Source organism: Fundulus heteroclitus, chromosome 12 (genome assembly GCF_011125445.2).
Source record: "Fundulus heteroclitus isolate FHET01 chromosome 12, MU-UCD_Fhet_4.1, whole genome shotgun sequence".
NCBI classification, from domain to species: domain Eukaryota; kingdom Metazoa; phylum Chordata; class Actinopteri; order Cyprinodontiformes; family Fundulidae; genus Fundulus; species Fundulus heteroclitus.
Window position 1 is genome coordinate 34,492,555 of NC_046372.1, and position 24,490 is coordinate 34,517,044.

The 24,490-nt window shown below is 40.5% G+C and overlaps 2 protein-coding genes across 3 annotated transcripts; both read left to right on the forward strand.

Moving 5' to 3' along the window:
• The first annotated feature begins 1,468 nt into the window (after positions 1–1,468).
• On the forward strand, positions 1,469–15,356 carry ppp2r2aa (protein phosphatase 2, regulatory subunit B, alpha a). Of its 2 annotated transcripts, none has more exons than XM_036144495.1 (10): positions 1,469–1,838; positions 2,175–2,252; positions 4,702–4,799; positions 5,901–6,066; positions 6,234–6,346; positions 6,480–6,657; positions 8,101–8,265; positions 9,079–9,248; positions 10,520–10,611; positions 11,617–15,356. In XM_036144495.1, the coding sequence occupies exons 1-10, from the start codon at positions 1,811–1,813 to the stop codon at positions 11,894–11,896; spliced, it is 1,368 nt and encodes a 455-aa protein (XP_036000388.1). In that variant the 5' UTR covers positions 1,469–1,810; the 3' UTR covers positions 11,897–15,356. The 2 variants fall into 2 exon arrangements, with proteins under 2 accessions (XP_036000388.1, XP_036000389.1); XM_036144496.1 differs by having other exon boundaries at positions 1,470–1,817.
• An 897-nt stretch (positions 15,357–16,253) lies between these two features.
• bnip3la (BCL2 interacting protein 3 like a) lies at positions 16,254–24,146 on the forward strand. Its single transcript, XM_012881300.3, has 6 exons — positions 16,254–16,363; positions 18,682–18,949; positions 19,054–19,135; positions 20,986–21,092; positions 21,193–21,342; positions 21,630–24,146. Exons 1-6 carry the CDS (start codon positions 16,312–16,314, stop codon positions 21,676–21,678), a joined length of 708 nt encoding a protein of 235 aa, XP_012736754.2. The 5' UTR covers positions 16,254–16,311; the 3' UTR covers positions 21,679–24,146.
• Positions 24,147–24,490: the final 344 nt, after the last annotated feature.

Genomic DNA, 24,490 nt, shown 5'->3' on the forward strand with positions numbered 1-24,490 from the left:
GAGACTATTTAAAGGCTCAGGAAAACTTTGCAGGTGTTTTGATTTAATTAGTTGATTAGGCTGTGACAGTATTCTAGTTTTGTGAGACACTGAATATTGGGTTTTCATTATCTGTAAGCCATAATCGTCAAAATGATAAGAAACTAAGGCATGGAATACATAACTCTATGTGTAATCAGCTATATAATGCAAGGCTTTCACATCCAGAATTGACTGGAAAATAAATATTGCACTTTCACGCAATGTTTTTTTTTTTTTTGAGACGTACCTGTACAGTGACCAGAAGATTCGTCTCAGTTTCTCAGCAGTGTGAACAATGGTCCCATTCATGCTATCTTTCCCAGTTATTCTACCTAAATCCATCCTGTGATGTGAGTGCAATGGTCTCTTTATTTTCACAATGACATGCATGATGCTTTCTACACGGGTACCAATAACAGCAAAGTTTTTTTTTTAACATACATCTTTTCTTTTAAGTTCAACAAAATCTATTGAACGTTCTAATTCGTAATGATCGACTTTTTGTTTTTCCGGGGTACAAATATGATTTGATGCAATGGCCATTTCTTTTAACAACTTGGCTGGAGGAGAACCCATGAGAGATCTGCAGGAAAGAGTGGCATCTTGGGGTCCGCAACTCGTTACAAGAAGGCTTAACCACTGTATTCATGGCAGCTGATTTTTTTTAGGAGGCATATAATGTTGAACCTTTTCTAGCAACACAAATACAAAAATGTAAAGATTCCTAAACTCCGCTGGGAATTGGGAATTAATGCTTCGGTGTGTTTCATCAGAAGAAAACGAATTGGTGTCCTGTTGGTACATTTTTTTCTTTTCTTTTTTTTAACAAATTATTAAGTAGAAGGGGTACTACTTGTAATATAAACAGTTTATTGATGTGGGACCTTTTTCCTCAAATTAAAATGTGGAGATTTCTAAAATTGACTGTGTGAGATCATGCTGGTGCAGAAAAAGATACATTTATTGTAAAGCTTTCCACACACCTTCACCCTGTCTGCAGCTGCATTAATGTCTGTATACCCAGCCGACAAGTAGAGCTCGCGAGTCCTATGCAAGGTGCAATGTATAATTGTGGTCATTTAATATTTTAAGGCAAAATTACTCTACACAACTACCAAAATAAAATGCCCTATTCCAAGATTATAGCTAATTAACAATAATACTAACTACATTTATAAAAATAAAAAAAACACTTAATATAGCTTATTTTATCTAATTCGCTGAATCAAACTTTACATGAGTTTTCGGCTTTTAGTGAGTAGATGAAAGTGGTTCGATTTTGTTAACTGGATAGCACAAAGGGGCGGGGTCACTGAGTGAGACGTTTAAATAAGAAAGTTTTCTTCTTCTTCTTTGTTACAGTAAGGTAATACGTTGATATAACGTAGAATTAGTTCCCTTTTGGAAATTTCACCTTAAGCGGGACACCCTTCGTTTAGGTCTCGGGTGGAAATGAATGGAGCGCCGTCTGCTCTCTGATTCCTGCCGAGCGCCGCCCGCGTAGCGCCATTTTGAAAGTGTAAAGCTAGGAGGGAGGCAGATGCGAGGGAAATCTCAAAGTGGGGAGCAAAGTCTGCAAACCAGTACCGGACGCTGTGCGTTAGCTTTCTCTCGTTTAAAAAGTAGCTTCGGGGTTTTTATAAGTACTCGCCGGACCGAGGGCATTTGGTGCTATTAGCAGCCTCATTCCTCCACTGCTCCTCGGTCAGAACCACCCCGACCGACCCGGGTCACAGCCGCTGCTTCAGTCCAGGGCCTGAACCTGCTACAGAGAGCCCAGTCCCTCACCATGGCAGGTAAAAGAAAACTGTCAGAACGTACGTATGAGCCATCCTTACTAATCCTCATGCTTAGTAGCACGTATGCCGCATTAGTCTCCCCCCCTTCTGTTGTGGTTAACCGGAGCAGGAAGCTAACTAGCAAGCTAGGATACTGCGAGATTCTCGTGTGAATTCCTGAAAGTGAGCTAGCCAAACATGTCCCCAACTTCTCCTAGGGTGTGTGTTATTCCTCTCTCCCTCCCTTTCGCAGTTAAATCGTGCAGTTTTATACGGCCTTTGCTGTCGCATTGGGCCACTTTGAGCTCCGAGCTGCTCGGATTGTGTTGCCCTGTAGCGGCGGTGTGTCAAAACTTGGCTTGGTGTTGTGCGCAGGGCCCGGCGGTGGGAGCAGCGATGTGCAGTGGTGCTTCTCTCAGGTCAAAGGAGCGATGGATGACGATGTGGCTGAAGGTAAGCGCTTCCTGCTTGGTTCCCCTGTTGCCACTTTCGTAAATAAATCCACTCTGGGCCCATTTCCACCCCCCACACTTTTTATTTTTTTATTTTTATACCCAATCCTTATAATCCTGCTGCGTAAACAAACCATTTCCTACCAAAAGTGCTGAAACCATTCGGTACCAACTCGTTCTGCTACTGTAGCTGGGTCCCAGACTAACTTTTTATTTTCTTTGCTGTGTTAACTTTCCTACTTAGATGCACACAAGTCTCGTTTTTCTTTCTTTCTTTAAGACCCCAGCTTAGGCTTTAAAAGCATAATTTTTTTGCCATTGTTTTGCAGGTAGTGTTGCAGCAGTATTACAATTAGGGCTGAACGATTTTGGAAAATAGTTTTCCAGTTTAATTTATCTTGTGTTTTAAAATATATACAAACAACAAATCAATTTGTTTCCTCACCATATAGATTAGTTGCTAAAAGACCCACAGCATCTAAACTTGTAGCAGTAATGATTGCGTTCTGCCTACAATATATTTCAATCAAGATTGCAATTTTGACTTTTCTCCGTATTAACCACAAGCAACAAAAAATGGCCTCTAAATAAAGACGTTTGTAAACAAGGACTATTTTAAAAATGAACTTTTAATGTTTCTATTGATCAGAATATTATACAAGAGAACAGCTTTTAATTTAATTGGACATCAATCCTTGTTGAACATAAAGTGCAAAGTCCAACCAACAAGCAAGTCTATGTATTAAACTGATTGACCTGTACTTAATGCTATGTGTGATTATACAAACTCTAAAACAAGTAATAAAATTAGATTATCTCACTGCTGCAACTGTCTTCCCTTCCATGTGGAGGCAAACCCACTTCAAACATTTTACTAATTCCCTAATTGTTACATAGCCAAGAATTGCAGACCTCTGCGATTTGGAAATCGCACTTTTTTAAATCACGATTATATCGAAAATGAGATTAGTTGTTCAGCCCTAATTACAATTAAACCCAAAATAAATCTTTTGGTTTATTTAGCTGCTTTCCAAAGCCCTGAGTATTTACCTGCTGTCTTTAGTTATGGACATAAATTGTTATAAACATGCTCAGATCTTTAATTTGTCTATTGATTAAAAAAAAAAAACATGCACTATACCCTATTTTGGTGTATTTTAGTTCTGATTGGTGTTGGAGCTCCGATACAGATTAGACCGTAATAACTCAAAGTGACAATTTGCTGCTAGATGTTATTCACCGGAGTCTGGAGAACGCAGGTACTTTCTAGGGGTAGATTAGTGGGAAAACGACTTTAAATTACTGTCTAGTTGGGTCACAAATGGCCCCGCCAGGCGCAAACTCACACGGTTGGTGTAAAATGTCCCGTGGCAGATGGCAGCGGCGTAAGTAAAAGAAATGACGAAGGGGGCAAAAACAACAATTTCTAACTTTTTTTCCATTTTGACATGATGAAACATTTGCAGCCCTGCCAGCTCACTCCTCTCCACCAAATGGTTAAAGGCTGTAATTATTCCTCTTCTTCAAAGGGACGACGTTCTGACCCTTGCTAAGACTCGGCTACAAATATACAGGATGCCTTTATTAATTTATTTATTGGGTCTGTTTATCACAGAGATCCAGAGATGCAAATTTTGAGTTTGATGTTTCGATGCCGCTGGCATGTTTTCACCGCTTTGCCCTGTTGCTTTCCAGCCGCAGTGACTGATGCTATTTTTAAGACTCCTTTTCAATGTAGGTTCAGTGTCTCTTTCACTCCTCGTCATCTTTTTAATGCAAACAAACAAAACAAAAAAAAAGAAGAAGAAGCGCTCACATGTGTGTGTGCACAGTGCTTAGCCAACAAAGGATCCAGAGTTGTTTATAGTAAGCTGGAACTGAGAACAAGTACGCGTGTGAGCCTCGGCTCGTGGCAGCACAGGCGCAGCAGTGGTAGGTGTTCAGGCCCTGCGACCGTCCGTCTCCCTCTGCCAGCCTCTTGTTGTGCGGACACAATGGTTTGCACGGAGCCCGGTCGTATCTGGCACTCGGCGCGCTGCTCTGCCAGGGAGCGGCCCCATTGTCCCCGCCGAGGGCTTTTCTGGAGCACGTGCCGGTGCCAGCCTGTAAACGGGAATGATCCGTCGCACCGTGGAGTCTGACGGGGGGGAAGCGGATCTTCTTCTGAAAGCGCCGCGTAGTTGTCGCAGGTGGAAGCTCGCTCTCAGTCGGCTGCGATTAAAGCCCGTCATCAGCTCGGTTTAGTTTTCACCATCGTTGCTGACGACCGCTTTAGAGCTGTTTGAGCAATTTTAGGGGAGAAAAAAAAAAGAAAAGTTGAATGAGAAAGTCCAGGCTTAGAGCCTCCTAATAATTTGGTGTTGCGTCTGATTAACGACGCATCGCTAATTCGGTGTCTTAACCGTACCGTTTTGTTTCCCTGCTTTAAATTATTGTGACTGTGTTCACAGCTGACATCATATCTACTGTTGAGTTCAATCACACCGGGGAGCTCCTCGCCACCGGGGACAAAGGAGGTCGTGTTGTCATCTTTCAGCAGGAGCCAGAGGTATGTGGTTCATTTACAGTCACTCACTAAGGCCTTCCTTCCCCTTCATCTCTTCGTTTTTTTTTTGTTTTGTTTTTTTTGCAGTTCCTCTTTACAACCACAAACGTGAGTGTGCCCTGTTTGAAGTCTCTGTTAAAGAGCAACACAAAGTAGTGCGTAGTTGTGAAGCAGAAGCAAAAAGCCAACCTGGTGTAAAAAAATTGTTTCCAGATAAAGATCTGAAAGGTTTGCCCATGTGTTTTACGCTTAGTTCATACATTACAGAACCGTCTTCCACGGGTGCTTCGGGATGTGACTCTGCCGGCGCTGAAATTTCAGCACATTTATTTAACTTTTTTGGTTTTGCAAAATAGTCCAGGTGGACATCAGTTTTCTTCTCTTACTGCAGATCCTCGCTTAGATTTAGTCATTTGAACACGGTAGTTGTAATAACAATGGTAATGCATTTATTTATACAGCTCTTGTAGTCTCGAGTGCCGTACAGAGTAATAAGAACCATTAACAAGGCCAGGCATAAAACTGACGAGGCAAGTTTATTTATAAAGCGCTTTTCAGTGACAAGACGATTCCAAGCGCTGCGCATAAACACAGCAAAAAAACGGAGGAAGGAAAAGCATTACAGAGGAAAAGTGGCAGCAGGTCAGATACAGTAGAGACTACAAACTTCAGTATTAACAAGGCAATTCTAAACATATAGGTTTTTAACCTTGATTTAAAGGCGTTTCAGGACCTGCGCAGTCCTCTGGGAGGTTGTTCCAGATAAGTGGAGCATAAAAGCTAAATGCTGCTTCTCCGGGTTTGGTTCTGGGTAGCGTTAACAGAGTAAAGATGGCTGAATCAGGTCTTTACTTGTATAAAATTATGCACCGCTTTGTGTTGGTCTATCCCAGGAGGCACATAAAGACACATTGGAAGTTTTACGGTTATGACATGATGTGAAAAAGTAGTAACACATTTATAGCAGAAACATATTTGTCAATGGAAAAAAATTTGAGCTACGAAACGGACAAAACAAGTTAACATTTTTTCTCTCAGCTTTTTTATTTTATTTTTTTATAATTTCTTCTGACCTTGAGTCGTTTATGGTCTGTTCTCATATAGAGCAAGAGCCAGCCACAGTGCAGAGGAGAGTACAATGTTTATAGCACCTTCCAGAGCCATGAGCCCGAGTTCGACTACCTGAAAAGTCTCGAGATCGAAGAGAAGATCAACAAGATCCGATGGTTACCTCAGAAGAACGCCGCACAGTTCCTTTTGTCCACAAATGGTGGGTAAATCGCTTGATGCCAAGTGATTGGAATCAGATAAAGTTTATGATGTTGTTTCACTGCATCTGCCTGGGAACGATTCAGCCGAGCTGTGACCCGATGCTCATTTCTGTCCAGTTTCTTCTGTCCGTAAAGGTGACTGAGATTTACTCTTTCCTCTTGGCAGACAAAACCATCAAGCTGTGGAAAATTAGCGAACGTGACAAGAGACCAGAAGGCTACAATTTGAAGGAAGAAGACGGCCGATACAGAGATCCCAACACCGTCACAACACTACGGGTGTGTGAAAACGCCTCTTTAGGTTTCAGATGTAGAGCGGGGATGTGTTGTGTTTGGCATGTAAAGCGAAGGAATGCATGGTTTCCATTTAAAACACGTTGCTTTCCTCGCACTAAAGTTGCATGCTCTCCAGGTGCCGGTGCTGAGGCCCATGGACCTGATGGTGGAGGCCAGCCCCAGACGAGTGTTTGCCAACGCTCACACGTACCACATCAACTCCATATCAGTCAACAGCGATCACGAGACCTATCTGTCTGCAGACGACCTGCGCATCAACCTCTGGCATCTGGAGATCACCGATCGCAGCTTTAGTATCCTTTTGCCGTTCAAATCCTTTGTTTTGGTTTCTTACGTTCAGACGTATAATAACGCAGCGTGTCTCATCAGTATGTAACGTCTATCTAAAAGTGTGATGGTCCCACACTCGGCTCTTTGGTGAAGTTTGTTTATTACTGAGTTCTCGTGTTTTCCTGGCAGCGGCGTGTATTTTGCCCCGGCCACAGCTTCTACAGGATGTAGCTAATGTGCCGCTGCGTCCCCAGTTGAGAGGGCTATTAAAATATTTCTGAGATGCAAAAGGCGTTGTCGTATATTTTTAGAGAAATGCGATTCGACTCATTCAGCTGCAGTTTTGAATAAAGCTCATGTTGTCATGGGGAGCCGTCTGTAAGAATGCTGGCTTAACATCAGCAGGTTGTTTTTGTTTGTTTTTTATATTTCCAATTGACTCGTTGAGAACTTTGCTTGTAATATGTTTAAATCTGGTTCTGCCCAGGGCTAGCAATGCAATGCCCCATCAAATGTTTAATATAATCAGATAAAAACATACAACAATGAAATTCAAGACAGGTGAAATCTTCTTAGATGTTCTAACCTGGACATAAAAAAGGCCGTCAGGCGAAGATTTGTTTTGTAGTAAAATGATAGCGTCTTTAGAACGGGGCAGAATTTCCGATTTACTGTTTAAACAAAACAAAAAAATGTGCGTAAAGACACTCGGCCAGCAGACTTTTCTATCTGCGATACATTAAAACAATTCTTATTTGACATCTTTGCACCGCTGTGCTCCGGTTTGTACAGGACTGTCATTACCCCGTGCAAGACGTGGTGTCAGGACGGTTATTCGCTCCAACTCTGTTTAATGCACTTTTTTCACTGTCGTCTCAAACCTGTGGCAGTCCAGCTTGTTTTCTCCGACAGTCCTCTCAATTTCTCCCCCATCTTCCTGTTAAATCACACTGAAACATGTGACCACTAAGACAATCTGCAGGTAAATGGATTAAACGAGACGTTAAATCGGCCATTCCTGGCTGGAATTTACTTATTTATTTCCTTCAAGTCATTTGAGTCACTCAAGGAATCATTTCAGGCTTTCTTCCAGCTAATCAGGTGGCAGTAAAACCTACAGAAAAGTAGTTTAGCTGCTTCATAAATTTACAATCTTGCTTCAAAGATGGTAACATTTATTCCCTGGTGTTTCAGCAGCTCGTATCCGCAATAAATCCCACAATTAACTGCTACTATTGAGTATACTGTACATATTGTGAGATCTGTGTACTCAAATTATGTATTTTTATTTATTTTTTATTTTTTTATTAAGGTGGTGTGCCGCCACCAGACGTCGCTATAGGATCATAAGATGCTGAGACAGTTGCACTATTAGACAAAAGTTTCTGCTTTTTGTGCCATCATGGCTCTTTTCAGCTCTTCTCCTTTCCTTGCTGTTGTTTTGGGCCTCAACGTCTGCCTCTCAGATATCGTCGACATAAAGCCGGCCAACATGGAGGAGCTGACAGAAGTGATCACGGCCGCAGAGTTCCACCCCGACCAGTGCAACACTTTTGTTTACAGCAGCAGCAAGGGAACCATCCGCCTGTGTGACATGAGGGCCTCGGCGCTGTGTGACCAGCACGCCAAGCGTGAGTCTCTTACATGTCTGCTGCTCCTCACCGATCAAGAGATGAAGAGGACTTTGTGGTGTTACTGGGTTAAAAAGCGCTGCTTTACTTCCTGACAGGAGCCTAAAATCTCTTTAGACTATAAAAATTCAGATTTTTTTTTTTTAATGCAACATCACCGCGCATCACATTTGCATATTTGGGGTTAAATTGGTGGTGTGATCAAAAAACACTGCAAAGCAATAGTCTTGATTTATTTTACAAAATTTTGATTATATGATGATATAATAATGATAAACGATTCTTGTGTAGCCAGGCTTTAACCATCTCCATGTATGGACATGCCTGAGCATAATTGATTTTATATTTTTCCTAATTAAATGGCATACATAATAAAGCCAGAACGTACAAGGGTTGCATTCTGGATCAACTCTTTCCTGCAATGTTTGCTATCCTTCATTGAAGACTCCCAAAATCTGATTTTTTTTCAATAAGTTTAGATTCTAAACTTATTGAAAAATCAAATAATTAGCAAGAAAAAACAAGTATTTTAATCTAGATTATAAATATTTGTTTTTCTCTTGCTAATTCATTCAATTGATGCAACATAGTGGATAAAAATTAAGGTTCCATCTATACCCAGCAGTTAGAGCCACAGCTTGTTTTCAGAAGAGAAAATACTAATTCAGTGATAAACATTTACTGAAGTCATATTAAAGTTTTTTGCTGCCAGGGTCTTTTTTTTTTTATTCGACAGTGGATCTTGCAGCAGTAACTCTTAGTGGGATTGTTTAAGGAAAACCTTTTGACATTCATTCTGTTTCTAATCTGAAGTGTTCGAGGAGCCAGAAGATCCGAACAACCGTTCGTTCTTTTCTGAAATCATCTCATCCATCTCCGATGTCAAGTTCAGCCACAGCGGACGCTACATGATGACGCGAGACTATCTGTCTGTCAAAATCTGGGATCTGAACATGGAAACCCGACCAGTAGAGACGTATCAGGTTTGTCCTTTTAGACGTGCTTTTTGGTAGAGATGCACCAATCAGAGTTTTGCATTTTGTAAAGATTTGAGCTGATAATATTAATCACAGCCATTCTGTAGCGTTTTTCTGCAGGCCTCCGGTGTGAACAGTCGCTCATTATTAATTCATATAGGTAGCAGCGGCAAAGTCACAACGTGTGTGGGAGAAGAGTCACAGAATCAGAATCAGACATACTTTAATAATTCCAGAGGGAAAATAGGTTAATAATTTGGTGTTGAGAATTTAAAGAAATGCTTTGTGTTTATAATCCAGCATGTTTAGCCTTGGGAAATGTGAACAGTAGCCACCGTTGGCGTTCCCTAGAGCAGGGCTTCCCAAAGTTAAAGGTCGCAAAGACACGTCTTGTGGGTCACGAGAGGATTTGATGCTGATGTGCTAAAAAAGATTTAGCATTTCCTTATGTGTGAAACGAAATCGAAGTATAACTTTACAAGATGCTCCAAATTTCTCATTTTAACGCATTGGGAAGACTGCACCATTTTACTAAAATATTACTTTATTCTCAAAACTTTACAGCTTTTTTTAAATTATTTCTAAAATCAAAAAATCTCACTCACCAAAAAAGTCTCTGGCACTCTTATTTTGGGGGTCACTGGCTGAAACGTTTGGGAACCCCAGCCCTAGAGAACGTAGATCCTTATCTTGATTTTGAGGTGTCCAAAAGCCAGTCCAAAAATATAACGAGGGTTTAAAGCTGGAACAGAAGAAACACAGAGCAGCTTTGCTCTGTTTTCTAGAACAATTTGACCTCCTGTGGGAGACACCTCCCTTTTTATGTTCTTTTTTTTGTATAAAATGATTAAATCTGACGTTCAGAAAGAGTAAAATGTCATACCCCCACCGAAGTGTTGCTTTCATTTTCAGCAGCCTGACTGAACAGCCAACATACCTCACTAGAAAAGATTTGTCTGTCATCTAACCTCGTTTTTTTTTTTTTTATAAACACGCCACCAATACCAAAGATGGCTGACTTTGACCATCCTTTCATACGACTAACAGCTTGTTTTGTTGTTGCTAGCACAACCATGTGGTGGTTGGGTACGGTGCATTGAAAAAGATTGGATTTTTGAATTTCCACCCTGCTAAACGCACATCGGTTTTAGTAAACCTTTTAAAATTGACAAACTGATTTGTGCGCATCTGCAGCTCTTGCCGTCTCTTATTTACAAAAGACTTAGTTGTACTTTTGCTTTCGTTTAGTTGAAACTGCTCTCTTCTGCTTTTTCCAGGTGCACGAATATCTCAGGAGTAAGTTGTGTTCGCTTTATGAGAACGACTGCATTTTCGACAAGTTTGAATGCTGCTGGAATGGCAACGACAGGTTAGTATCCTTTTTCGTAACGCTTTGCAACAAAAAGCTGTTCCTTAATTAAAATTAATCCACAAGAACTGTTAAAATAATTGTACCGGCTCTTTTTGACAAGAGACGCTGGGGGGAAAAAAATTATTTCTGCATCTCTTGTCTTACGAGATTAGGGCTGAACAATTAATGGCATTTTCAATATAATCGCGATTTAAAAAAACGCAATTTCCAAATCGCAGAGTCTGTAATTTTTGGCTATGTAACAATTAGGGAATTAGACATGTCCATTAGGTGTCAGTAAAATGTTTGAAGTGGATTTGCCTCCACATGGAAGGGAAGAGTTGCAGCAGTGAGATAATCTAATTTTATTACTTGTTTTAGAGTTTATATAATCATACATAGCATTAAGTACAGGTCAATCAGTTTAATACATAGACTTGCTTGTTGGTTGGACTTTATGTTCAACAAGGATTGATGTCCAAATCAACTAAAAGCTGTTCTCTTGAATAATATTCTGATTAATAGAAACATTAAAAGTTCTTGTTTTAAATAGTCCTTGTTTACAAACATCTTTTTTTAGAGGCCTTTTTTGTTGCTTGTGGTTAATGCGGAGAAAAGTCAAAATTGCAATCTTGACTGAAATATATTGTAGGCAGAACGCAATCATTACTGCTCTGAGTTTAGATGCTGTGGGTCTTTTAGCAACTAATCCACATGGAGAGGAAACAAATTGATTTGTTGTTTGTATATGTTTAAAAAGACATGATGAATTAAACTGGGGAAAAAATCGCATTAAATCGCAATATTAAGAAAAAAAATCGCAATTAGATTATTTTCCAAAATGGTTCAGCCCTATACAAGATGCATGCGTGCATAATGTTCCGACTAGTTGGGAGGACCCAGCGCTCTTTGGTGCTGTTATCTGCTCGTTGCAGGACAGAAGACAGAAGCTTTTCCCTGCGTTACGGTTGAGATTACATGATTACATCCTCTTCTTTTTTTCTTTTTTACCCCCCCACACAGCGTCGTGATGACTGGCTCCTACAACAACTTCTTCCGGATGTTTGACCGGGACTACCGACAGGACGTGACCTTCGAGGCGTCCCGGGAAAACAGCAAGCCCCGGTCGGTGCTGAAGCCCCGCAAAATAAGCACAGGTGGGAAGCGTAAAAAGGATGAGATCAGTGTAGACAGTCTGGACTTTAACAAGAAGATCCTCCACACCGCCTGGCATCCGCTGGACAACATCATTGCCGTGGCCACCACCAACAATCTGTACATATTCCAAGATAAACTGAACTAAAGTTCGTTAACTCACTCAGATCCCAATTTCTTCTTAAGCCCTTTTGCTCTCAGATTTAAAAAAAAAGCAAACACTTAAACCGTCTTAAGCCAAGCCCCTAAAACTTGATCATATTTGTCCTGATTATGTGAGACTTACCTTGTGAATGGTGCCATACATGCAGCCAGCCAGGCCATAAGAGAAGCATCACAGCGTGCGGTTAGTTTCCTCCATTAGCACTCCATCCACTGAGCTTCCGTTCGTAACTCCACTACATCCCCAGACCAAAGGGAAAATATCAGTTTTATCACTTGTTTGTGCCATAATGACTTGATTCATTTGTCTCTTATTGCTACTAGTTGAGTTTTTGTAGCTTTAATGTTTCTTCTTGGTTTTGTCTTTTTGTCACCGTTTTTTTTTTTTTTTTTTTTTTTTTTTTGTACTGCCCTGATGCATGAATACAAGCTGTCAACTCTTTTTTTTTTTTGTTTTGTTTGCCCAATAAGTATCAAAGTTGCCAATTTCCTTTCCCCCTCCATGTACTGTATGATTGTACTGTTAAAGGACTAATCTTGCATTTCATTATGTTTAGCTCGTTCTTTTTAAAACTTTGGGATAAATGATATCAAAACTAACACAAAGTAAACTTTTTTTTTTTTTTTTTTTTTTTTTACTTCGAAGCAGCTGCTTGTTTACATTCATCTCTATTCTGTAAGAAAATCTTCTGGTTGTAATTTCTTTTCTTTCTTGTTTTTTTCCCCCACCACTTCGCTACAACATATTGTTTCAAGCGTTTTTTGGCCATTAGTTTAGGCGTAGGGTACATCCTATACACAGCTTCCTTGATTTTGTCCAGGGGTTAGCCTGTTAAAGGGGTCGGCCATTGAGTTTTAGCGCTCGCCCGCGCTCGTGCATGCGTACCCATGTCCGTGACAGAGAGAGCCACAAGATGCCCTTGATAATTTTTTATTCACTCAGGTTATAGGACAGCACCAGAAAAGATGCGTGTGAAACCAAAATGTATGACAGGTTTTCTTACGGAAGTGTGTTTTATCACTGTAATTCTGCTGCTGGTTGAGTTTGTAGTAAATGGAAGGAGGTGAAATGTTCCCTTTCTACGTGTGTCAGTTTGTTGTACTGCCTGTCGGCTCTGAAACGTGTTCGGTTTCCCTTTTTTTTTGTTTTATTTATTTGTTTCGGTCTTCAGCGCTCGACCTCCCGATCACCACCCGAGCCCATCGAGGGAAAACGTTTGCTGATTGATCGCATCTCTAATGTGTAACACAAGTTTCCCATCATTTTGGTTTTAGGGGACGAAAGTTGCTTAAAAGCGATGCTTGCCCGAGGAGCTCGGACATCGCTGTCGCTCACGTGACGCGATCTGATGCGTTCCTCTCATGCTTCAAATGAATAAAAGCCTTCGCCTAACTGTTAGGTCTAACCAAATAACCTTTTCGGGGCAAAGTAATGAGCTTTTTCAAATGATCAAACTAATGGAAATCTCACTAGCAGGTGGGTTTTGCTGCATCAGACGATGCCAAAGTATCCGGTCTGAACTCTCCCTGAAGTTAAAGCTCTCTCGCAGACTTTGCGCCGCTCCCCAGCTTTTACCCACAGCGTACGGGACGCTGTTGCAGAACAACTGCGTATCATCGGCATCTAGATTTTTCTTTTTTTGGTTTTGTAGATTTTTTTCTATATATGAAATGTTTTGTACTGTATCTGATAAAAGAAGACTCACTATAGCTGATTTATTTTTGTATAAATTAAGGCAATATCGTTACAGTCTAATCACTGTTGTTTCTACCTGTCTGCCTCAGGGTGACTGTGTATGGCAAGTCATTCAAAAGTCGGGTTTCCCTTTTTCTTTTCTGGCCGTGACTAGCAGGTAGACGGATCAACGGAGTGCATCGGGTTTGAAGCGAGGTGCCCAAAGATAAGTATTTTCAGGTCTCAGTACCTCCTACCTGACGATGATGAGCGCTAATCCTGTGTTCTTGCCAACTACGTTTCTACTATCTAACTTATTTAGATGGTTCAGCGTCAGAATTTGAGTTCGTGTGAATCTTAATGTTCGGTTTATGCGTGCCATGGTTTTTGCTTGATGAACAATAATTTTTGGCGGTGCAAATTACGACATTGAAAACGGCGTTTTGGTCCTCCGAGGCTAGTCGGATCCGCCGATTACGTCGAGTGATGTGTTGATTTTATGTGTCGGGTGCAGCTCTACTAAACGGACCTCTTTTAAAAAAAAATACAAACGACTCTGTGAAGCTCCTAATGTGCAGCTCGATGTTGGAGAGGAGGTTCGCCAGTTTAAGCTAAAGCTCCATGTGTTGCCGACTCGGGGCTCACGGTCAGCTTTTGTAGAAAACGTGATGGAACCGTGGCGAACGGTCAAACTGTCGCGAAGAAGGTGAAGGCCATCTTTTCCGCTTCATGAGCAACACGTTTATGTCTAATAAAACAAGGCACTGAGATTCTTCGTCCACTGGAAATGAATGTGTCGCACCGTTTTTAGTCTGATGATTAACTACTGTTGAGTTCCAGTCTCTCAGGGTTCTGGGGTTTTGTCTTTTGATAAGATAAAAAGTTTTTAGCATTTTTATTTTGTGCAACATTTTTTTTTTTTTTTGTTCGTAATGCAAAATTTTGTTTCGTTTCCCTGCATCAATTAACCTTTTCTATTGCAACTCCTCCCTTCCATTTATTGAGCAAATCTCCATCTTGGTTTGACAAAAACAAGTGATATAACATTCTGGTGCATAATGATGCATCAAGGAGCGGCTCACCCATAAGAGCTGGTATTTTTTTTTTTTTTTGAACAACTAATTAATAAACAGACTTTCTCATCTCTCCTGACATTGTCCTTCATGCCTAGCTGTCAGTTGGGTCTTTAATGTAAACAAAGATGTTCACAAGAAGCCTGTTGCCCTTGTTTCCTTCTTTTTTTATTGCGTCAAAAATAAATATATTGGCTACATTAGTGAAACTTTCTGGTGCACCCAGTAGACTGCTCAGGGGAATCTTCAGCTGCTCTGTCCCAAACCTTAAGAAAATGGGTTTTGTGGACTGAAACATCGTGTTTTGCTGTAAATCGCCACCCCCACCCTCTACAAATGGCTTTGATACACAACCCCAGGGTTAAGTAGACTTACCCAATGTGCATATGAATTATGCATCTACCAGATTGGAGTTAAAAGGTTTCGTCCCCATGCAGGAATATTAAAGCGCATCTGAGATATCAAAAGAATGGTTAAAAAAAAATTCTCTGTTTCTTCTTTTTCTGTGAATTTCATTAAGTTTTTGTGTTGTTTCAAAAATAAAAAGGGGATAAAGAGTTTTGGCGATCTGTTTGGGAATAACTACGTATGCTTCACTGTACAGCATTGTTTGTAAAATGGAATAAGGTACAGTTTAGATAAGATGTAATAAAAGAGTTTCAAATTTGAATTCATAATTAAATTACTGTACTACTTTATTTCTACTGTTTGGAATTTCTTTTTTTTTTTTTCTTTTTTTTTTGGGAACAAGTGTTTCATAATCTCATCTTCACTTGAGTGGGTTTGAGCCTTGGGACCATGGCTTGATCAAGCAGGAATTCATGATAGACCTTTTAATGTTACACACCGAGCTTATATTACTTTCTTTACAATAAATACGGTTCACCCCAATACAATGCCTCACAAAAATATTAATACCCCCTGCACTTTTTGGGGATTTTGTCACATTAAATCCAGTGGGTTTCTTCTTTTTCAGGATATCAGAAACTGTAGAAAGTAGTGCACACGAAGAGATTGACATTCTCATGTGGGTTTCTTCTTTTTCATTTAATTCAATGTATTTATTTCTGGATATTGGATGCCAATGTTGGCCTCAATTTTCATTTGTAACAAGATCTTACAAGGGGTTTATCCTTTTTTACGATTAAAGGTTACATTGTGTTTTATCACATGAAATAGCCATAGAATACAAAGATCCGGCATTGAACACACAGAAGTCTGTGGTTGTGATGCGAAAAAGTTAAGGGGGGTTGAGCAATTTTGCAAGGTAATGAAAGCATCGAGTTATTTGAGATCATGAGATAAGGATGAGTGAGGCCATCAGAGGCCGCCCCCTCTATCAGTCATCAAACTCCGCACATGCGCATCAGACTGCAACAGCTACATTACTAGACCATGTTTGAAAGTGCTCATTTTATGCATTTTGCAATAATTACAAACAATCTTCCTGTGCAAACACTTGCCAAACATGGCGATACATTTTACTTTAGTGTACACTTTGTAACACATAACATTTATATATATATTTTTTTAAATTATTTTTTTAAGTAAACGAAAAAAAAATGTCCCTCACTTATCCCGACACTGTCGTTGAAGTCTCGAGCCTGCGCCTGCGCAGATCTGTGTTGGGCGTCAGAACTATAGTCAACAAACATGTCTACCGCTCCTGCTCCTCAAAACAATAACGAAGATCCCGGACTGCAAGGTAGGTCGTCATTGTACCTGGTACGTCTTTCTCCATAAACCTTGCCTGATATGTTTATACTCATGCCTGTATTTTGGTAAAAGTTAGATTAGGGATGGGATTTCCTTGTCTTTTGGAAGGGATGGAGAACATGTTCCTGACGTCACAACAGATTAGCCAATTGTAGCGCGGAACACGGTTGATCGACACTCCAGCAGCCAATCACCGCCAGAGGTCTGGACCGGGTTTAGCTTTAGCCAAAATAAAAACAACTTTGGGACAAAATGCGAATGCAATTAGGTATCATCACATTTGGCCCTTCTAGATGCTTTTCTGTTAAACGTGTACAGACACACATCGCAGCTATTTCAACTGGTCATGTAAACGTGTTTTATTCAGAAGGCAATTGTCTTGCTGCATAAAGTGCGGTCGCATTTCGCCTGCGGGTAAACAGCTTCAGAAACATACGCATGTAAATACGAAACTAAATGTTTAGACCCGAGTGGACGCTGCTGCTGACGTCGCGCTGATGGGCTTCGCGTTGTCTGTCAGAAGGCAGCTGGAGCAGCGACATGTCTGGGCAGACTGGCCCCCGCTGCTCGCCACTGTGTTGTTATGCAAGACCCCAGGAGAGCAGCGATGTCAAAGTGGTCAGAGGATGAGCCAGACAGCCTTAGTTTGTCCTCTAAACCGCATGCATTTCATGTCAGACCCGCTCAAAACAGGAAAGACGCGTCTCGTGCCATCACAAGGTTCTCGTGTTGTGCTCAGACAAGCTGCGCAGGATTTAACACATTGCATAACACTGTGGGGCAGTGGCACAAAGACCTCCATGCCACTCCTACGGGTTCTGTTCATCTGGATCCACCATGGCAGACAAACAAGTTTTTTTTCTCAGTATTGCAATTCATAGAGCAAAAAACTCATATATGCATTTTAAGAACGAGTTATATATCTCAGCTGTTCAAGTATAGTCAAAGGATGAAAAGTCAGATGTTTAAAAAAAATATACATAATATTAACTTTGAAAAAAAGTTTAATCAAGAATTACTGGCCTGACGAAAAGTATGTCATTGTAGTGTATGCACTCAATACTTGGTCAGGGCTCCTTTAGCATGATTTATTACTTCAATACAGCGTGATATGGAGGACGGTCTGTGGCTCTGCTGATGTGTCAAGGAAGCCCAGGCAGCTTCATTAGCAACTTTTAGCTGCTTTGTGGTGTTAGGTTTGGCATTTCTCATCTTCCTCTTGACAATACCCCAAACAGTGTGTTGAGGGTTTGGTTCAGGCAAGTTTACTGGCCAAACTGTGTAAAACAGATTTTTGTACTTTTGACAATGTTGGAGAAAGTGCCGAGTTCAGTTGGAAAACGAAATCTGGATCTCCATTAAGCTTGTCGGTAGAGGGAAACATAAAGCGCTGTTAAGCTTCCTGGTAGATGGCTGTGCTGACCTTGGACTATGCAAATCATGGAGCAAACACAGATTTCCACAACCTTGAGCAGACAATGAAGCAAAAGCCCATGCAAGTGTTTAGGGGGGATTCACAAGGAGTGACTGCTTCATGAGCAGCCACATACACAGATGTATCCAGGACAGGGGCTGTGGCCTTCTAAACAATTTGGAACCAGAAATAACATCAGAAAAATATTACCTGGGCTAAGGAGGAAAAAGGACTGGACTTGTGTAGCTTGTGATCCAAAGTCTGTTCAGATAAAAGTAAGCCTTACATTTTATCCGGAAATCAAGGTCCTAGCACAGAATCCAACATCCTGTAATAGTTTCCACAGTAATTGATGATTTGGGAATCCACGGTAATGCAGTGTGCTTGTCAACTTTTTCTGTGCCATGTCCAATTATCCATTTAAACGCTTGGTTATAGCGCTCAATGATCAGCTACCTACTTTGGCAATGACCTTTTATGGCTTACCCTGCTTAACTGGGCAGCTGTCAAGTCAGCAGTTTCTCCCCATGATTGTAGACCATATCATGGCCATAACACAATGTTATAATAATGTTTCTAATGTTATATTAAAATTTTCTGGGAAACTGAATGTTGGATTTTCATCAGCTGTAAGCCATAATCATCAACATTAGCAAATATAAACATTTTAATTAAAACACAATGTATTTGTTAAACCTTTTTCATTTGAATTACCAAATGTAACTTTTTGATAATGTTCTAAATCATTCAGATGTGCTTGTAGGGAAGCACTTTTCTGTATAAATCATGGCCCTAGTGTTAACTGCGCTGTTGTTTAGATTGCATCTAAACACAAGGAAGCCATTTTCCCTTTTTCCCATTTTTGGTGTGTTTGTCATTTTTGTGTTGTCAAGGCTCCTGGGTGGAGCTGGAGCTGAATGGTAATACAGGGGCAGAGAGTAGGCAGACCAGCCTGCTGACAGCACCTGCTGAAGACCAAATCAACGCCAATGCAGGCATGAGTCAAAGCCTCCAGCCTTTAGACGAGGCTGAAAGTGATGAAACCCTGATCGGAGGACTGGAGCATGTGCCATCGTCATCCTCCATCCATAACGGAGACATGGAGAAAATACTCCTGGATGCTCAGCACGAGTCCAGCCCGAGCAATTCATCCTGTGTGAGGTAAACCGCAAATTTCCTTTCATGTTTTCATTAAATCTTTGAAGCATTATGTTACCGAAATAAAGTATAAATTTTTTTTCATACTATAACCAACACATTGACAGTCCTCACAGACCACCAAGTCCTGGGCAGGATGATGGCCAGATAATGTTTGATGTGGAGATGTCCAGCCCAAGAGAAAGTCAGGTAGAGCTACCTAGAGTGCCTAGGAAAAGTATCGACACCCCTTGAACCAATTTCTTATTTTGGAAAATTAAAGCAGCAACATGTAAGTTTTGACCCAAGTATCAGCTTCATTTGAGACACATTAAATGATTTTTCAGGTCAATATGCAGCACTTGGTGCGTATCGATGCTCCGTGCAGGCTGCCCTTCTCAAAAACTCACCTATGTAACTTGAGAGGGTCAGATCCGTCACTGAATGAGTGATGTGACCCAGTTAGGGTTTTGTTGTTACGGCAACAGCAAAACATAACAGATATAACACCTGATCAGACATATTTTTGTTTCTCTGATGTAGGATTTAATCTAGAGGGGTGAATGTGGTCTTATCTTGACAAGTAACTATATGACCTCTCAATCTGCTGGCCCAAAGTGGTCTGCTATCAGATTCCAAAACACAGAGGGAGACTGTTTAATTTTGCGAAAGTGCAGTGTAGCCAGTGGCCTTCAGGGGCACTGAACCTGGAAGTTATCAGTTTAGTGCCCCTAGCGGGCAAAAGTTACACGATGCTGCTTTAACGCCACAAACTTTAATGTATTTTATGTCACAAGGTTGATCATAGTTGTAAAGACGTTGGATACATGGTTGTAGGTTTTCTTTCCATTAAAAATCCAAATTTACCCTGAAGGCCCTAAAGAAAATCCAGTGTGACCAATTGCAATCGGAAGTGCCTAATTATGCTGCTTTGCATTTACCTGGGAAGTGGGAAGTAGGAGCTGGGAATGGGGTAACACCCAAGGGAACAGTGTTCCAGTTAACGCAGTCGTAGAAAATAAAGACAAAAGGTCAGGATTCCAATGTGGAATCAGCCAGGAAAGCTCTTATTTTGTTGGTAGGACCTCTTATGAACGTCACTTTAAAACTGTTCTTTCCACATGCAAACACTACTTTTAATTTGTTGGTATCAAGAGTTATAGCCGTTGCATGTGACTTTGATTTTAGACACACTCTTATATATGTGTCTTGTGAAATAAACACGTTTTCATCACAGCTTACTGTTGGTGATGTGAGGTGCTGCCATATTGGATCTGATAGTCGGCCGTAAAAAAATTTCCGATTGGGAAGTCTGACTTTAGTGGCCGTTCCAGTTGATTGTTCCGATCAGAAGTCAGAATTTCTGAGTCCCGACTGCACCTGGAACGCAGAATTAGTAAACGGCCTATTTAATCTCTTTAATGAGGCCAGCTGTTTTTAATAAAGGCCTCCAAAAACATTAGTGATGAAACAGTATCATGAAGCCTAAGGAAAATGGCAGACCGGTAGAAAGATGCAAGCAACTGCAAATATTTAAGACTGAGGTGGAGATTGACCATCCAGCAGGACAACGAGCTTAAAGACACAGCAAGAGGTACAATGCAGTGATTTAGAAAAAGGCGTATTTATTTGTAAGAATGGCTCAGCTAAGTCAAGACCTAAAATCTCCAATGGAGAATCAGCAGCATGACTTGAAAATTGGTCTACACAGAAGCTGTCTATTCAATATGACTGAGCTTCAGCTAGTTCACCAAGAGGGATCTGCAAAAATGAGCGTGTTGGACATACTAGTTAAAGCTGTTGCCTTGCAGCAAGAAGTTGAATTTGAATTCAAGCCACACTGTTTTTAGATTGCTAGTTGTTAAACAGCATCCTGCCACTTAACTACTTTGTGTTACGCTAGTATTTAAAATCCCAAAAAAATACATTAAAGTTGGTGGTTATCATATGAAAAATTTCATGTGGCATGAAATCCCATTGAATGCACTGTTTCTATATATGAACAGACTGTAGAAGTGTTTTTTTTTGTTTTCTATATCTCTTTGCCTTTATGTTTCCAGTCAGAGGATGATACTGCAGAAAAGGACAGAGAGGATGACATTTTGATGAACAAAGAAGTTGATTGGGTTGCCAATTGGTCCAGTAGGCCTGAAAACATCCCCCCAAAGTGAGCAGACGGCTAAGATCAGAATCAGCAGCCCATCATACGATGTTGCGTGTTGTGTGTCAGAAACGACGTTAACCGGTTGTGTGATTGTTCCTCTCAGGGAGTTCCACTTCAGACATCCCCGACGTTCAGTGTCTTTGAGTATGCGGAAGAGCAGCGTCATGAAGAAAGGTGGTATCTTCTCTGCTGAATTCCTAAAAGTTTTCATTCCTTCCCTGCTCATCTCACACATGCTGGCTCTCGGCCTTGGGTAAGCTAGAACATCTGTTAGTGGTTTCCGAATAATGCTTTTGTTTGTGCACTTATCTCACTTTTCTTGTTTAGTTCACGGGGCAAACAATATCGTTCTCACAGACTTTTTTTGAGTAGCTCTGACAATGGCTGATTAAAAAAAAAAAAAAACCCGCTGAATTACAGCCCTGTCTTCACACAAAGAGATTGTATTTAACTGTGCCTGTTTTAATTATTTGTTCTGGATTGTCCCATTTGTAATCAAAAATCTTCTTCAGTTTCACATGCTTGCCGATTTTATTTCAGGGTGTACATCGGGAAAAGAATTGCTACAGCCGCCAGCAGCTCCTACTGAGCAGAAAATGAAGCAGTGCCTGGGTGTTCTCCTGTCTCCAAGCCTCCCAAACGCCTCCTGTAGTCAAGCTCTCACTGTCCGCATCTGTCCTAAACCCACATTCCTCTCTTCCAATTTGCATTAACTGGTGTCACACTGTAGACGTAGTCCTGCTGATTATGTGGTTGCTCTCTGTCAGATTTTGACACGGGGGCGCCTTGTCATATATATATATATATATATATATATATATATATATATATATATATATATATATATATATATATATATATATATATATATATATATATATATATATATATATGCAAGTCACCGACTTGAATCTAACTCAAAAATACTCGCCACAGACTTTTTGTTAGGTGGCAATAAGTTGAAGTTTCCTTTTGCATCTCATCTTAAAACATATATAATCTGGTCCTTCTCCCAACCTACAGTATTTTTATTCTGAAAAGCAGAATATGACATATCTTATTTGCAATATAACTGCAATATGAACTAATTGACCCTGTGGAACAGGAGAGACTTTGATCGCCTGGGAGTTTTTGACCTTAAGGCCCCCTTCACACGTGATTGAGACCACCCTACAGTCTCCAGGATCTCCAAGACTACTCATTTTTTTTTTCTGGAATTCTGAAAATATGGAAAACATCATCTTAGTGTGAAGGGCCACATTACTTGACTGTGTTCCCAGTACTTGTAGCTGGTTTCTTGTCCAGTGCTATTGCCACATGCGTCATCCACACCAGGGTTTCTGTTTACTATATGCAGAATTTTCCTATAACTATTGGAGGTTACCTCGAATAAAGCAATAAATAGCATCAGGGTTCTGATCAGCTCATCAGCAGCATGAGAGGATGCATGTGAGGAGGGTTTAACTGCACATATTGCAGACCGCCACTGAGTGGCCGATGTTGCACAACCATTTTACCCTATCAGCAGCACTTTGTTGCATATCTCGACGAGCACTGTCTGAAGGACTCGTGCGCACATGATACAAAATCTCTATTTTTCACTGATGATTCCAAGTTTGTCACAGCAATGTTTCGAACCCTGAAGTTGTTTTTATGAGTCACGCTCTGACTGTTGTAGAATTACATTATAGGCCCAACAAGCCACCACTCACACTTTTCTCCTCCTCCGCACTAAACGCGATGCCAGGACATTTCTTTGACACAGTCAAAAATACATTATTCATTTAATCCACGCTCTGAAAAACTTGCAGTTTTCAGGCCTGTATGCGCAATTCGGAGGTGTGTGCACTTCTCCATTGAACCCTTTTCCACAGTGAGCTCAGCAGTGTCCATGCAGCATATCCCACTACTTCTTTTTTTTTTTTTTTTTACACGCTCAGCAAAGTGTCATGCTTCATCACGTGTACTGGGGACTGCTCTGCATTCTCCATGCTTCATTGAGGACCTTTCCAAGATCCTGTGGAGACGCTGAATGTTCTGGTTTGATATGTAATGTAGGGGTCCGTCTAGTGTGAACAGGGCCTTACTTTCAATGTGCAGTGAATTGCTCTTAAGAACGCAATGCTGCTGCAAAGCTTGGAGCATTTTTGAAATTTCGCACAACTTTGAGGATGGAAGTCGCCGCATGTTGGCTCCCAGAAGGGCTTCTATTTAAAGCTTTGGTTTTGTGAAGGGTTGCCAAGCCTAACAATATCCTGTCACCACCAAAATGTAACTATAAAGTAATTGGAGTGTTTTAATATAGTGGCATGTAGAGTGGAAGGTAAAAAACCAGGCCATATGCTACTTTTCTGTATTTCCTCCTATTTATCCCTTTTTTAACACATATGAGCAGTAGCAAAGTGCCAAACTTTTATCTTGCACCACTGCACATTGGTGGCTTATCTTAGGCTTTTTTCTGTTGACTTAGTTTTTTTTTTCTTGTATGTTTAGATATTTAATTATGTACATTTGAAAATTAACTTAAGCTGTGAAACTGCCCCATGCTATGAACACCTCTCAGCATTGTATAACTAGTCTATGCATTGATAATAATGCATATTATAGCTTATGCATTGTGGTAGTGTGAGTATTGTGTTTTTGCTCAATTGCTAGAGTTGCATAAATCACCACCACAGAGGAGCTTATTCTCCGGGGCCTCTTTCAGAAGTGTTGTCTGACTTGGATGTCGGTTTCACTGTACAATAAGTCCACCTGATATACATATTAAATCCAAATTGTGTACAGTGTCCGTGGATCATCCTGTGTGTTGCTATTAAAATCATTTATGGAGGATAATGCATGCATTTCTGTATGTTTATGCTCATCGCATGGCTCCTCTGATTGATTATAATCATATAAAAAATATCTGCTATAGTGTACAAAATTGTCATTTTTGATTTTAGTCGTAGGCCGTGATGTGTGATTTAAAGGGCCAGCTCATAAACTGTATATTTGGTCCTAACAGACCTATGTACAGTATATCTGTGTGCAATAAAGAGCATTTTGGAATTGAAATGAAGGTTATACAGTACACATTGACTGATACATAATGAGAGAAGGAGCTAAATGTCTGTTTACGTAATTAAAGTGCACACGGGAATCTGCCCCAGTTATGGCCACAAGCCCTGAAGAGACTGTACCAAAAAAAAAGCGAAATTTTTTTTTTATGATTGCAATGATGATATTGATTCTTGGATCAACCTTAATTTTTCTCACACCTATTCTTGTTTTCCATTATCACATTTTCCACACCAATTTTTGAGAGCTTAAGCAGTTTGTTGACTGAAGTCTACATTTTACAAGTTAATGCATCAAGGGGAGAAGAAGCTCATTTAGCGGGCCACATTTTTTATTTTCAT